This window comes from Colobus angolensis, unplaced genomic scaffold, assembly GCF_000951035.1.
Source record: "Colobus angolensis palliatus isolate OR3802 unplaced genomic scaffold, Cang.pa_1.0 Scaffold150, whole genome shotgun sequence".
In the NCBI taxonomy this organism is placed as follows: domain Eukaryota; kingdom Metazoa; phylum Chordata; class Mammalia; order Primates; family Cercopithecidae; genus Colobus; species Colobus angolensis.
Window position 1 is genome coordinate 3,766,083 of NW_012114600.1, and position 16,649 is coordinate 3,782,731.

Genomic DNA, 16,649 nt, shown 5'->3' on the forward strand with positions numbered 1-16,649 from the left:
GTGTTAGCCAGGATGGTCTCGATCACCTGACCTCGTGATCCGTCTGCCTTCGCCTCCCAGAGTGCTGGGATTACAGGAGTGAGCCACTGTGCCCAACCTGCAATGAATTTTTTAAATGACGTGAGATAATGACATGCTTTTGTACCATGCTGACAACAAATTGGCTCAGCATCTTTTACTAGAAAATTCTTGAGTTGGTATTCAATAATAATTGTTGACTGAATAAATGCATACTCTCCTCATAAAGTAAGTGTAGAGGACTCTTGTCTTTCAAGAAACTGTCTGGGCCTGGTATTTTCTTTCTGAGCACATGTTTACTGACTGACCAATTTCTTTAATGGTTGCAGTAGTATATTACAGTTTTCTGTTTCTTCTGAGTAATGTGACAGCTTTAAAACATGGCCTGAAGGGTTCACCTCCATCAAGAAGTGAAGTCTGTATTCCTCCCCTGGAATACAGGGAGGAATACCTGTTCCAGGTGCTGGAACAGCTGGACCAGTAGAGTACTGCTGAAGTGGCTACATTGTCTCAGGTCAGCCTTTAAGAAACTGAGATGAACTAAAGAACAAACAGTTATGTAGAAAAGAGCCAGGATGTGTGGGGTTTGAAAGTAAGCCTGTTCTTGACTCCCTGCATCTCCAGACAGCCGAAGAGTCTCAAAATAAGAAAGAGCGTCAGGGTAGGGATCAGATCTGGGTACTAGGTGACCAATTCATTTTGGATGCCCAGAACTTTTCTGTCTCTAGCACTGAAAATCTCACATCCCAGGAAACCCCTCAATAACATGAATGGAAAGCTGACATATTTTTAAAGTTTTCTTCACTGGTTTTATGTTCTAACTTCTAATTCTGTGTTTTCTTTCCTATTCTTTAATTGCCCAGCATTTCAGACTATTTGGTCCCTATGTGCATAATGCTGATTACAGAATTCTTCTATTAAAATAATTATGAAGAGAAAAATTCAATTGTGTATTTTGACACGTAATTGTACTTATATACTCTTAATTTGTTGATTATTTTGTATACATAGAAAAAAGGCTTTGTGAATTACTATGGACCACAGAGATTTGGGAAGGGAAGGAAAGTTCACACAGACCAAATTGGACTAGCTTTGCTGAAGAATGAAATGGTATGGATTTTGGAAAATGTAATCTTATCTGTTTCTGTCTATTATACTTACTACATAATCCAGCTCTTTACTTTCTTAACTCTAGCTTATAAATGCATGTAAACACACACATACCAAATATATTACATCACTGAACATTTAGTAAGCTGCTGCTATGTCCTTGGTATCACATTACAAGAAAGTCAACTGTGTGAGTGTCCTTGTGGTTAGTACATATTTGAGATTTGACACAGAAATGACTATCACTTTCCAATTTTAGTGAACTGAATAGAAGATTTAGAGGAAATTTTGACCCTACAATCCCAGAAATCAGATATCAGATCATATAAAAGATAGGAATCCACATAAGTCCAGAGACTAAAAGGGGAGCAGCAAATTTGAAAACAAAATCTGACAAGTTAAAAATGAAACTAAAAATGCATGTTACAACTAAGAAGCTGCATCTGCTGAAATATTAAAAGCGTATGTGTGTATATCTACTTTTAATTTATATTTTTTATATATAATTACATATTTTTACACTAAAATGGAATGCACATAATGGAGGAAAACTACAAAACTATAAAAATTATATATTTGAACAAATGCAAGATTATTCTTATGATAGTATCTTGTTCACTCACCTGTGTTCTAATATGGTTTCTTGAGTGGAAGAGAAGGAAACAGTAAAAGATTTTGTGAGAAACATGGTGCATTGAACATCATCTTACATATCAAATAATGTTCAGAGCTGATGATTTAGACCACATCTGCAAATCTATGGGTAGTTCTGGGTTTCACATTTCAAAGGAGATTTTAGCAACTGGAATATAACTGACATGATAAAGAGTCTAGAAATGTTTACCTCAGCAGTGGTTCTTTAGTCTAGAAAACTCTAAAAATTAACTTGTAAAATGTTTAAAATTTTGTCATACAGACGAAGTACTTAATAGTTTGGGGCCTGTTGGATGCAGCGTATGTTCTACTTGAGTTCTGCCATTTGCCACCTGTGTTACTATAGGTACTTAACTTTTCCAAGTTACTTAACTTTTCCAAGCCTCAGTTTCCTTATCTGTAAAATGGAGATAGCATGTATGTCACAAGATTTTTCTGAGAATCAAATGAAAGAACTTTTGTTAAGGCAGCTAGTACAGTGCCAGACAAGTGTCCATAGATGGGATGGGCTAGATATTTAAGGGACTTGTAGTCCAGCATAAAAGACTTTTTCTTAACAATTGTTCAAATAACTGGAATGTCCTGTTTCTCATGGCATTTAAGCAAAAGCTGGATGGCTACCCCTCTACCTCTTTCAAACCTCATATTGCATGCTCTTGAATTTTTAAAAACTTTTCCTTTAGTAGTAATAATCAATTATTGCTATGTAACAAATTACCCCAATACATAGTGGTTGAAGACAACAAGCATTTATTATCTCAATTTCTGAGAGTCAGGAATTTGGGAGCAGCTTAGCTGAGTGGCTCTGGATCAGGGTCTCTTGTGAGGCTGCAGTCACACAATTGGCCCAGGTGTGTAGTCTCTGAAGACTTGACCAGGATGGAGGATCTGCTTCTAAGCTCATGCTCGTGGTTGTTGGCAGGAGACTTTATTTTCTTGCTTTAAGACTATCTGTGGCATGGCTTCTCCTAGAGAGGTAAGTCCAAGAATGCAAAGGAGAGAGAGAGGGAGAGAGAGAGAGAGAGAGAGACGACAGATACCGCAGTGTCTTTTATAACCTAGTCTCAGAAGTGGCATACTTTCACTTCTTCTGTCTTCTGGCCACACAGATCAACCCTGATAAGTGTTTGAGAGGACTACATCACGTGTGAAGACCAAGTGATGGAGAGCATTGAGGGCCATCTTAGAGGCTGATTCTTGCAGCTAAAAAGCTGTATCTTCTTTCCTTTGCCTGAAGCACTCCCTCCCCAACGTGTATATTCTTTAGGTCTCAGTTTAAATATTCTCATTCTACTCCCCAAGAAAAAGTGAATTCCTCTTATTTTGTGATCCTGTATCATCTTGGGCTTCCCATCTTAAGTTTTATTATATTTTATTGTTATTGCTTATTTAATTTTGTCAGTAGGCAGAAAGTTTTAGTTGGACAGAGACCATGACTTAATGCTCTGTCCCTAATACCCTATGCAGTAGCTAGCACGTGGCAGATACCTAATAATATTTGCTTGAATAAATGAATACTGTAAAGGAAAATTGAATGGGAAATTGGGTCAAATGACCTATTTAAGATTCTTTACTACTCTAAGACATGTGCTTTAGAAATAAATCCCAGGGCTAAAGACAGTGACAAAATAAGTGAACTAGTAGATACTATTTAAAAAGAAAGGAACATCTTTTAATCTATTTAGGATTTAAAATAAAATATTAAATTTGGCAACTTTTTCATTAAGATTTTGGCAATTATTTTTAAGTCCAAAGAATTCAGGAAATTGAGAGCACAAATGAAATTAAGGGCTTGCCTTTCCCCTCTGCTTGCTACTTTCCTATTTTTGTCATGTGTGTTGGTCAGGTCTTAAATTTATGTCATTATTTTACCCTTGTGTTCTTAGCTCAATAGCAGAGATAAAGCATGACAGAAGTCTAGGTTGTCTGTCCATTGCCAATGACAATAGAATTTATACTGTGTACTTACTTTGATAGTACTCTCGATATAACCTCTTCTCCAATTTTATATCTCTCTTTATCTTTTGTCTTATGAATTCTTTTTGGTTTTAAGGGAGAACTATCTTTTATATTTCCAATATCCTTTTCTTCTTCAAGGACTTCTAAGTCTTGAGAAATAAAAAAGCCAGTTAAGATATTTGTGCTGAGGTGGGCAATTCACAAGGTCAGGAGTTCGAGACCAGCCTGGCCAATATGGTAAAACCCATCTCTACTAAAAATATAAAAATTAGCCGGGTGTGGTGGCGGGTGCCTGTAGTCCCAGCTACCTGGAAGGCTGAGGCAGGAGAATAGCTTGAACCCAGGAGGCAGAGGTTGCAGTGAGCCAAGATTGCGCCACTGTACTCCAGCCTGGGCAACAGAGCAAGACTCCGTCTCAAAAAAACAAACCAAAAAAGGATATTTGTGGCTGTGAAATGGGTGAAACATACTTTAATTCATTTGATCCTAACCTGAAAGTTATAGCTGTGTTTTCTTTGGAAACTTCTGAAGCTTCTTTTTATAATGTTTTCTTTCTGAGCTATTTTCTTTACTTTTGCTCTGGGAGCGAGGCATTCTACATCTTCAGAGCTACTTCTTTTCCTCTTCCCTTTTCTGACTCAGATAAGTTGGATACTTAAAATCTTTGTTGTTGTTTTTTTTCTTTGAGGGTTGCTTTTGGGGTTCACTAGTTTCTACTTCTGAGCCCTCAGAGTAGTTCTTGATCTTTTTACTTTACAGTTGCCTGCATTTCTTGTGTCCATATTTAACTCTTTGACCTGGACATTGTCTTGCTTTTTCATTTGCCCTTTCTTTTATTTTGTTTATTTTTCTTTTTTCTTCTGTAACAATACATTGGTTTAATTTTACTTCTGCTCCAGCCATTTAAATATTAAATATTTTCAAATACATCTATTTAAATATTAAACAAATATTTAATATTTATTTTTAGGCCAGAAGGGGCTCAATTTTCACTGTCTTAGGAAGTATGTTAGGTTTTCTTGGTGCTTCTTCAGGTGGGTTGTTAAGAACCTGAAATGAATTCAAAAAAGTTTTCCTATTTATAATACTTTCTAATTTTTTTGCTTCTGGAAACAGTTTAAAAATAGGGGTTTAATACATTTAGCCTAAGCTTTTCAGAATTCTTACACCTTACTAAGAATGTCAATACATTTTAACCTTAATATTTAAAAAAAATGATAAAAGTGGAATTATGGAAGTGATAGGGAAATGCTTTTTTCAGTCCATAATATTTTAAACCTATATATAAAGTTATTTCATGCAGAAGGCTTATTTCTACATTTAACATTGACTGTTTAATTTTTGAAACCCTAAAGAGAAAATTGCAGCATCAAGTATAATTATTAAATGCCTATTCTTTTAGGATGCTAGAGAATTTGCATCTTTTTTTTAAGAAAGTAATTTGACATTTTTATTAACACATGTTTACTTGCTTGATTTTTCAAGACGAAAGCCATAAAATTGTTTCTTACACCAGAAGACTTGGATGATCCTGTGAATAGAGCAAAGAAGTATTTTCTTCAAACTGGTATTTAAGTTTCTTTATCCTGTACATAGCCATGCAGATACAGATACACACTATAAATGTTTTATCAGCAGGAGAACATTTATTGTAACATAAATGTGATAAGAAATCGATTATAGTATATTACATACTGAATACTTTTATTCCATGACTTAGGCACTCACTTCGTTTTTGGTCAGATTTGGAAGTTTTTTTTTCTATGCTAATTCTTGTCTAGGGGTAGGGGCAATGGGAGAAATAGTTTCTTAGTTTTTCTTGGCTGAAATCCTCTGAAAAGAGAGGAGTTCCAAATTCTAGTCTGGCACTGATGGCAATATAATTAATTGCAGCTGGGGGAGATACAAACATAAATAAATGAAAGTTCATTTATGATATTCCAAACTTTATGCATTATTTTCATTCTGGTTGCCAATTAGCCTTGTCAGTTTTTAAAACTTTAGGTCAATATGATGGAGTATATATAGAATGCTTGATGAAAACCAGTAAGGAAAAGTGGTTATGAAAGTGGCTTGAGTCAGACTGCATGGGGTTAACTCTCAACTTTAATACTTCCCAACTGTATGATCTTGTGCAAGTGATTTGACATTATTGTGTTAGTTTTCTTATCTGTAAATTGAAGCAAATCACAGTACCTAAAAGAGTATTATGAGATTTAGATATGCCCTTGGAATAATGCCTCGCATGTGCTACATACAGATAAATACTACCTTTATTTAAATAATTAAAACAGCAACCACACCATGTCAGATTCATTCAGATATCTGACCGACCTACTGAATTTCACTTACATTGAAATAAAGGATGTCAGTTTTCAAATATTTATTTATTATTTTTAATTATGTACATATTACATATGTGCAGCTATTCACAGGAAAGTAATATTTTTGTGCCACACCACAATGTGTAAACAGTGTGGGCACTTCTAACTCTTATGAGTAATTTAAGTAATACTAAGGAAAATTCAAAGTGACTTATTTGTGTCTGTTGTAGAGTCCCCGAGATGAAAATTTTCTTATGGTAATGATTCTTCAACATTCATATGCATAAGAAACACCTGGTACATTTATTTCAATGCCAATTCCAAGGCCATACCTGAATAAGCATCTTTGTGGTAGATTCCAGTCATCTACATTTCAAAGTGCATACTATTTTGTGAGGCATAATAGTGTGCCTGAAGGCTCCAGATCTTAACCCTTTCTTAGTAAAGAAAGTTCTGTGTTTATGTCCAGAATAGCTCTTTAAAAAACTCTAGTCTCTGCTAGCTCAGCAATAGCAATTAAATTATTTAATCCTTGAGGGTTTTTTGTTGTTGTTGTTGTTGGTTTGATTTTGTTTCAACAGTCCTGTGAATAACTTCATTAGTTTATCTCTATTCTGAAGTAAGGGACTTTAGTAAGCTGTTATGAATGTTGGATACTTGCTTTTTTTTTTTTTTTATAACAGGAAAAGTGAAAGTAGGGCCATATTATGCTTATTATTTTTTTAAGCTCTTCAAGTGTAGCTAGGTTTAACCGAAAGCGTTAAATATCATCTTAATACCCATGTTCATTGCTTTAGTTTGAGATTAGAACAAAAGCCTTTGTAAACTGGTCTTTAAATAAAAGTGGCTAACTACCTGATTTACCCTTTATTTCAGAGGATGCTAAAGGCACGCTTTCCTTGATGCCTGAATTCAAAGTGCGGGAGAGAACATTGTTGGAGGCATTGCATCGCTTTGGCATGACCGAGGAAGGTTGTATCCAGGCATGGTTCTCTTTACCCCATTCCATGCGCATATTCTATGTTCACGCATATACCAGCAAAATTTGGAATGAGGCAGTATCTTACAGACTTGCAACCTATGGAGCAAGAGTAGTGGAGGGTGATTTGGTCTGTTTGGATGAAGATATTGATGACGAGAATTTCCCAAATAGTAAAGTAAGTATCATTCCATCAGAGTTTTCCAAGAGTAGTTACTATACCAGAACATGAATTTTCAAAAGCCCTGATTATAGAAACACTTTAAACATACATGTAATTTATTCATCTGTTTGTACTTATATTTACTTATCTCTTGCTTCAAGTCTGCTGTCAGTTTAGGCTTAACACATGTTGGTAAATGGAAAGATAAAAATAGTGGTATGGAGTGAAAGATATAGGTAGTAAAGCTTCCTTTAATAAACCCATTTGAAAAAGGATTACGCAAATAATGCACAAAACAGCCCATCAAAATAAAAATCAAGGCCAGACGTGGTGGCTTATGCCTGTAATCCCATCACTTTCGGAGGCCGAGATAGGCGGATCACGAGGTCAGGAGTTTGAGACCAGACTGACCAACATGGTAAAGCCCTGTCTTTACTAAAAATACAAAAATTAGCCAGGCGTGGTAGTACACGCCTGTAATCCCAGCTACTCAGGAGGCTGGGGCAGGAGAAACTCTTGAACCCCGGAGGTGGAGGTTGCAGTGAGCTGAGTTTGTGCCACTGCACTCCAGCCTGGGTGACAGAACAAGACTCTGCCTAAAAATAAAAATAAAAACATTGCAGATGACTCTGCCATCCCTGCTAGCATCCTAATGTGATTCCCTCTGCTTCCTCCAGAGACTCAACCTCCGTTGTTATATGTCTTTCTAGACCTTTCTCTATGCTTTCACATAAATATCCATTGAAAATCTATTTTTATTACATTAGTTAACACTGAGAAAATAAAAGGTAGGATTTAGAGATTCAAAACTTAAAATATGAAGAGGAGAAGGAATATGATTTTCATAATGGTATAGGGAACATGTAATGTATATTTCTTATATGGAAATGTGATTTTATCTAAATGTGATTCATAATTTCCTCTTAACAGTGTCTTAGAGACATTTATATTAGTGAAGTTATAATATAGTTTATATTTTAAAGCTTGGTTCTTCCATTTCCTCGTTGTCAAGTTTTTTTTTTTTTTAAATTAATTAATTAATTAATTTTTTTGAGACAGAGTCTTGCTCTGTCACCCAGGCTGGAGTGCAGTGGCGAGATCTCGGCTCACTGCAAGCTCTGTCTCCCGGGTTCACGCCATCCTCCTGCCTCAGTCTCCCAAGTAGATGGGACTACAGGCGCCTGCCACCACGCCTGGCTAATTTTTTTGTATTTTTAGTAGAGACGGGGTTTCAACGTGTTAGCCAGGATGGTCTGGATCTCCGAACCTTGTGATCCATCCGCTTCGGACTCCCAAAGTGCTGCGATTACAGGCGTTAGCCACTGTGCCTGGCCGTCTAGTTGTGTTTATCTCTGTGGGTTTGAACTAATGAAACTGGGTTCCATAAATCATGCAAGGAAGTTCATTTGACTGTACTGTAATACAAAAAGAACAAATTATTTTCTAACATTATCATGTCAGTCTCATAAATTTTAAAAATTACTGAAAATTTGAATAACACTTTCATATGTAACGTAATAAAATCATTGAATTTTAGAGAAGAAAAGGATTTTAGAGACACTCTTTTTTAATTCCCATTTGAAGGGGTGGCCTGCCCCTCCACACCTGTGGGCGTTTCTCATTAGGTGGAACGAGAGACTTGAGAAAAGAAATGAGACACAGAGACAAAGTATAGAGAAAGAAAAAGTGGGCCCAGGGGACCGCCGCTCAGCATACAGAGGTCCTGCATGGCACCGGTCTCTGAGTTCCCTCAATATTTATTGATCATTATCTTTACCATCTTAGAAAAGGGAAGTAGCAGGATAATAGGATCATAGGAGGGAGAAGGTTAGCAGTAAGACATATGAATAAAGATCTCTGTGACATGAATAAGTTTAAGGAAAAGTACTGTGCGTTGATATGCATATGCAAACATCTCTATAAACCTTTTTAGTGCATAAAAAGCAGCATTGCCACTAGCACGTCCCACCTTCAGCCCTAAGGCAGTTTTCTCCTTTCTCAGTAAATAGAACATACAATGGGGTTTTACAGCAAGATATTCCATTGCCCAGGGATGAGCAGGAGACAGATGCTTTTCTCTATCTCAACTGCCAAGAGGCCTTCTTTCCTCTATTACTAATCCTCCTCAGCACAGACCCTTCATGGGTGTCAGGCTGGGGGATGATAAGGTCTTTCCCTTCCCAGGAGGCCAGATTTCAGACTGTCACATGGGGAGAAACCTTGGACAATACCTAGCTTTCCTAGGCAGAGGTCCCTGTGACCTTCTGCAGTGTATGTGTCCCTGGGTACTTGAGGTTAAGAGAATGGTGATGACTTTTCACAAGCATACTGCCTTCAGGCACTTGTTTAACAAAGCACACCCTGCACAGCCCAAAATCCCTTAAACTTTGAGTCACCTCAGCACATGTCTCTTGCAAGGATAAGGTTGGGGGTAGGGTTAACAGATTAACAGCATCTCAAATACAGAACAAAATGGAGTCTCTTATGTCTACTTCTTTCTATATAGACACAATAACAGTCTGATCTCTCTTTCTTTTCCCCACACCATTTTATAGAATGAAAATTGGGTCCCAGATTGGAGAGGAGACAGATTCAGAGTCACACAGGTAGTGGAATTAAAAAGATCCAGCTGCCTAACTCCTAGCCCAGTTTGGTCTCTACTAGAAAAATCACGGAGTATGGAGAAGTAGTCTGTAGTGAGAACTAGAACATGGTCCAGTTTTTCAAAAATAGAGGTAAAACAGACTCTGAACTCTACATAAAGGAAACGTTATCTAAATTAATGTCAGAATTCTTGACGTATTAATTGAGGTTTTTTGGTTTTAAGTAATAGAATCCCACCTCAAACCCACAGTAATTTAAAGAAACACGAGAATTTATTGGCCCTCGTAACTGAAAGCCCCTGATTGATTCAGGCACAGCTGTATTTGGGACTTAAGTGTCCTAAACGATCGCCTTTTTTTTGATCATTCAGCTCTGCTTTTCTCTGTGTTAGATCCATTCCCAGTCTAGCTTACACCTTTGGTGGCAAGATGGTTATTAACCACCCTAGGCTCATTTGTCACCACTCTAGACTTGCTTCTCTGCAGAAGAATGATTTTTCTTTCCCAACAGTGCCAACAAAAGCTGGGTAATTGAGTCTCAGTGGCTAGGAATGGCCTGGCCTGGATCATATATACAGAACCAAACCAGAAAGTGTGAACTGCAATATGTGATTGACTAAACCTGCATTCCTGGGACTCCTTCCTGGGACCCTAACCCACATCTGACACCTGGGAGAGGTCCCTTGGAAAACGAGAGTGCTACTACTTGAAAAGAGGGAGTAAAGATTGCATAAGCCAGAACATCAGCTGTCTGCTTCACTGTTTCATTAAATGGATGAATAGGCAAAAACTGCAATTACTTTTGCTCCAACCTAATAGGAAAGAAATAAGAAAATGGTCACTAGGAGGCAGCATATGTTGCTAAGAATGGTAATTTAGTTGAGATACAGACTCAAACTCTGTGTGAAAAGAAACCTAGCAGCATTATAAGTTTTATTTTACCTCATGTGGGGAAGAAGAGATGTGCCAATGATCCCCTTTTGATAAATAACAAAAAATCGTTATCATTTATTAACACCTCCCAGATAACGTGTCCATTTAAATATTGGAAAGCATACTAATTAGTAAGTCATCCATTTCTAAATCAGATTTTTGGAAGTTAAAGATTACTTTCACAAGATACAGCAACAATTTTTGAAATGCATGAGTTTTATAAGCTTCATTCAGAATAACATTTACAAGGATAGTTTTGTGACTGGCATTTTAGCTGCTTTCTTTTTGGAGCTGTAGGAGAAGAGAAAACATTTTCTCCTACATATTTTGCAGTATTTCCTTTTATGAGCAGCAAAAACAATGTTTCTATATATTTTAAAATCAATCACTTATTTTATTAGTTAGCACTGAGGAAAGAAAAAGCAGGACTTAGAGGCTCAAAATATAAAATATGAAAAGGAAAAAGAATACAATTCTTAATAAATGGTATATGGGGCATGTAATGTGCATCTACAATGAAAAATTATAGAAAACTAATCTGATTCCTTCTTTTGACAGGATTACTAGACTAAGAGGTGTAGCTACATTTCAGATCACTTGGTAACTTCTTTTTTTGTGTGTGTATGGGCAAGATGGAGAAATGTGAGTTACACAATTAAAAACTTAGGTGAATTTGTAGTTGGGGAGCAGCCATGCAAGGAAAACACGTTTGCTCATGAATTGTTGGATATCAACCTGGATGGAATTCTCTAAAGACAAAGCATGGTGTTTTATACCTAACCATGTTTATTCATTGTTTTCATAAATTATAAATCACAGTATGTAGGTATACTTATCACTCTGTGAAAGAGAAAAGGCTAGAAATGATGATGCAAGAGAGATCATAATTCCATGTAGTATGTCTCTTGTAGTTTGATCAGATCACATCTGGAGCTTTGTATCTGTTTCTGAGTGCAGTAATTGAAAGAGGTTAGTTACCAATAAACAAACAAACAAAAACCCAAATTATAAACAAAAAAGGTGTACATTGTTGATAATATGAGGGAGAGTTGAGGGGAAAGCAGGTAGATTTAGAGGGGCTCTAGACACTGTACCATGTGATGAATACTTTAGGAATATGAGAATGCTGTGAAACCTTGTGGAGGGAGGATAGATGCCTTTCTGTTTGAGCTTTCATATCACACACTGGGGCCTATCACACACCGGGGCCTATCACACACCGGGGCCTATCAAGGGGAGGGGGGAGGGGGGAGGGATTGCATTGGGAGTTATACCTGATGTAAATGACGAGTTGATGGGTGCTGACGATTTGATGGGTGCAGCACACCAACATGGCACAAGTATACATATGTAACAAACCTGCACGTTATGCACATGTACCCTAGAACTTAAAGTATAATAATAATAAAAAAAAAAGAGAAAGCAAACTACTTATTCTGTGATATCCTAGAGCAACATTTCATAGAGTTAATCTATCATGCACCTTTTTTTCCTCTTATATGTGGCAGTTGTTACCATTCTATGAAACAAATGCTGAGAAATACCACTTCTTTAAATTTTTTTTTTTTTCAATTTTATTTTAAAGACAGAGTCTTGCTCTGTCATCCAGACTGGAGTGCAGTGGCACCATCATGTTTCACTGCAGCCTTGAACTCCTGGGCTCAAGCGATCCTCCTCCCTGAGTCTCCTATGTAGCTGGCACTACAGGCATGTGCCACCACACCTGGCTAATTAAAAAAACTTTTTTTAAATAGAGACAGGCTCTCCCTATGTTTTCCATGCTAGTCTCAAACTCTTGGCCTCAAGCAATCCTCCCAAAGCACTGAATTGCAGATGTGAGCTACCACATCCAGCCAGAGAAACATCAGTTCTGTAGAGAGTATTATATTTTCGGGGGACAAAGATAAGTGGGGGTGGGCAGTGAGTTGATATTATAGAAGCGAATTTTTGATTCAGCCTAACAAAGAAAAACTTTGTGATTTAGAAAAAGATTGCTGGTGATTGAGGTGAAAGTATTGCCTCAAAGTTTTCAGCAGTCCACCTTTCTCCATGTTATCCAACTTCAGTGATTAGTGGTTAAAGCAGGAAGAATCATTCTAATTTTTATGTATTCTACACCTCCAGAAACAAATTATGGTAAGATCTTGTTTGGGTCTATGTATATTCAGCATAGGAACTGATTTATATATAATAGAATTAGGGAAAATTGAAAGTGGAGGAAATTTGGAACATGTGGAAATCATTCATATTTTCATGTTTTTTAAAACTAGGTTCACCTGGTAACTGAAGAGGAGGGATCAGCTAATATGTATGCAATACATCAGGTAAATTTGCTTAAAAATTACTATCACTTAGACCTAAGTGTAGACGTTGTCCCCAGAAAGCAAAATGTTGACTAGTTCCCCTCCTCTTTTTTTTTAAACAACTTTTAAATTAAGATATAATTGATATACAATTAAATTCACTTAGTTTATAATTGTATACGCTTTGATCAACATATTTTTGATAAATGTAGGACTGTATGGCCACCACAAACATCAATCATAAAGAACAGTTTCCTCCCCTCTCCAAATTTTCCTGTGCCCATTCCCATCCTTCACCCTGGGCAACCCCTGGTCAGTTTTCTGTCACTATGGTTTTGCCTTTGAAATAATGTCATATAAATGGAATACTACAGTATATGACCTTTTGTGTCTGGCATCTTTCACTTAGCATAGTGAATTTCAGATTCATTCATATTGTGTATATTTGAATTTTTTACCTTCTTCCTTTTCTTGACTACCTTTTGGTACTGTTCAAGAAAACTGTCTAGAAGACACCAGCAAAGGAAGAATACCCCACAAAATGCAATGTTTACTCACAAGCAGCTAAGAAAATAAGCATTGAATGTGTTGCTATGTGTTTGCTTTCTTGCTGGTAATGTGATTGAGCAGTAGAGGTTACTCTTCGTGTTACAGACAGTACATGCTTTATTCTATAGAGATTAAGTCGATATCAGCTAATTAAGTGTACCTAAACTTCTTGAATAGTGAATTTTCTAATAATATCTGATTTGAGTTGGTTACCTTAGTTATTGTGAGTCCCTGATTTTAGTTAGCTATTTTCTTTGACAGCATAAAAATATCATAGCATATTATTTAAAGTATGTTTTAGGCTGATTGTGATGTTTATATTCTGAGACTGTTTTTACAAATCCGGGTCCCAGTCATAAAAGTACATTAAAAATATTATCATGTATCTTTTTGAAGGCTATTTTCATATTTTTTTCCCTCTTTTCTTTCACAGGTGGTTCTTCCAATACTTGGACACAATATTCAGTATCCAAAGAACAAGGTAGGGCAGTGGTACCATGACATACTTAGCAGAGATGGACTACAGACATGTAGGTTTAAAGTACCTGCTCTGAAACTGAATGTACCAGGATGCTATAGACAGATTTTGAAACATCCCCATAATCTCTCATACCAACTAATGGAAGATCATGACATTGATGTCAAAATGGAAGGTTCCCACATTGATGAAACAGCTTTGTCTCTTTTGATCTCTTTTGATCTTGATGCTTCATGCTATGCTACCGTTTGTCTGAAGGAAATAATGAAGCATGACGTTTTAAACTGATACGCTTGGTATGACCGTATATGTGTCACTCTTTGAAGGAAAGGGAGCTAAAATGTCTTAAGCACTTCCCGTGTGTTAGGAGCTTCATAATTGTTATCTCTTTTAATTTTCACAGCATCCTGAGAAGTTAGGATTTGATACTATAATTTTATAGAGGACATGTAAGTGTCAGGGTCTAAATTTAAGGTCCATGTGACCCCAAAGCTGGTGTTTTTTTTCTATTATATGTTTCAGTGACCTTTATTCTGTGTAATAAAGTTACAATCTTTTGAAACCATTAGGAATATATATAATACTGCAAGATAACATTTAAGAAAAAAAGTTGTGAATGTTCATATCCTCCAGCTCCTTGCTTAGAACCTTGGTGAAATTAGGTTGCAGTAAAGCAAATGTTGGAGAGAAACATAGATGAAGAATTTTGCTAATTATTATTGTCCTCCTTTCCTATTTTTGAAATTATTGATCAGAACAATATACAAGGGAAATATCATCCCTCTGTATGTGATAGGTACCCCAGAGTAGTTACTACCTCCTTGTGAGACAAATAATCTTTGATGAAGACTGAAATAAAATTTCTCATCCAATTTTTATATATTGGTATATGCTGATCCTCTTGACCATTTGTAATTTTTTTTCGTATTATCTAAAACAAAATCAGGCAGATTTATGCTTAGATTCTAGCTCTGACACTTACTGGTGACTTTGAGTATGTTGTTGATTTTTTTGTGTGTAGGTTACTGATAGAATCAAGACAATGCCAGCTTCATAAGTGACAAATAATAGGATTATCTCCACATTTTCTGTTGCTGGAGGAATAAAACATTGTGCCCATTTGAAAATTTTAATTTTTGTTGATTTAGCTATCCCACATTATAAATCATCCTTAACCATTTTATATCAGTTAAATACGGGGTGGGGTGGGGGAGGAATGACTGGCATGTAGACATGTATTGATTTAGGAATATCTGAGCATTTCTTTCATTGTTGGTAAGATATCATGATGAAATTAAAACAGCAGTATGGAGCATTATATATCAGTAATGTGATACTTTATATGCTTAAGCCAGTTTAACCATTTTGGAAAATGTTAGCATAAGGAAATAAAATCCAAAAGAAGGAAGAGAAGCTATATGCAATGCAAAATTCGCTTATTGCAATATTTTTACATACAATTAAAGACACTAAAAACAGTTTTCAAAGTCCATCATTACATAACTAAAGTAAGTAAAATGATATGTATCAACTTGATGGTAAAATATGTAGTTATTTAAAAAAGCAATGAACAATTTAGTTTCATGAGAAAATGTTGTCCCCTAAAAGTAGAACACATATATTGCAACTGCAATAATACTCTGAATTCATCTTTCACAAATAAGAGACATGTTAGCATAGTGATTAAAAGCACAGATATTGGAGGCAAAGTTACCCAGTTTGAACCCTGGCACTGCCACATATAGCACTGCAGCCTTGGGAAAGTTATTTAAACTCATGTGCTTCAGTTTCAACATCTGGAAAATGGGCATGTTAACATTGCCTACCTCATAGGCTTACTGTGAGAATTTTCTAAGTTAATATAAGTGAAGCAGCTTTAAAAAGTGCCTGGCATTTAGTTATTGTTAAATAAGTGTCTGCAGATGCAAGTTTGGAAGAGAAAAACAAATAAATGAAAATGCCTTCCTGTTAAGATGATGGGGTATTTGGATTTTTTTTTTAATACTAAAAAGGTTTTTTTGTTATATGTTTTGGCAATAAATAATTCTCAACACACAAAAATTGGATATTGTAGTACCATTGATTTTCTTTGGATTACTGCCATAATTTTAATATTGAGAATGAAGTGATGCTCTATTAGGTAGTAAAAAAATTTAGAAAAATGTTTTATTTTATGTGATAAATTATATCCTATAAATGTAATCATAAAATGAGTTATATACATTATGAAATCTTAGTTTTTAAAAGTTTTGAATAGCAGTCAGAAAATATGAAAGCATGAAAATGTATCATTGATATTACTTTCTTTGCCTGCAGATGGCACTATAATTTTAGACTTATTTATTTATTTAGTAAATACTTCAGCTGTGTATAAAGAATCAGTAAGTTTATTTCATCACCATAAAATGTATTGAGATATCATTCATGTGGAATATTATTTTATATGCCAGTAAGACTTGCCATGTTACATTTTTTTTTTGTTTAAGGACTTTTATTATTGATAGTATGCTTTGGACCAGCTGATCACTAGTCACTTAGATTTTTGCAGTTTTGCTGGAGCATTTCAGACCTTCATA

The 16,649-nt window shown here is 35.9% G+C and overlaps 1 protein-coding gene across 1 annotated transcript in view; it reads left to right on the plus strand.

Moving 5' to 3' along the window:
* Window positions 1–16,134, plus strand: part of PUS7L (pseudouridylate synthase 7 homolog (S. cerevisiae)-like) — a 30,696-nt gene extending 14,562 nt beyond the window's left edge. Inside the window, 5 exon segments of the mRNA XM_011936078.1 lie at window positions 1,030–1,128; window positions 5,227–5,308; window positions 6,942–7,222; window positions 13,014–13,067; window positions 14,029–16,134. Of these exon segments, the coding sequence (XP_011791468.1) occupies window positions 1,030–1,128; window positions 5,227–5,308; window positions 6,942–7,222; window positions 13,014–13,067; window positions 14,029–14,361 (849 nt within the window). The 3' untranslated portion in view covers window positions 14,362–16,134.
* The last annotated feature ends 515 nt before the right edge of the window (window positions 16,135–16,649 follow it).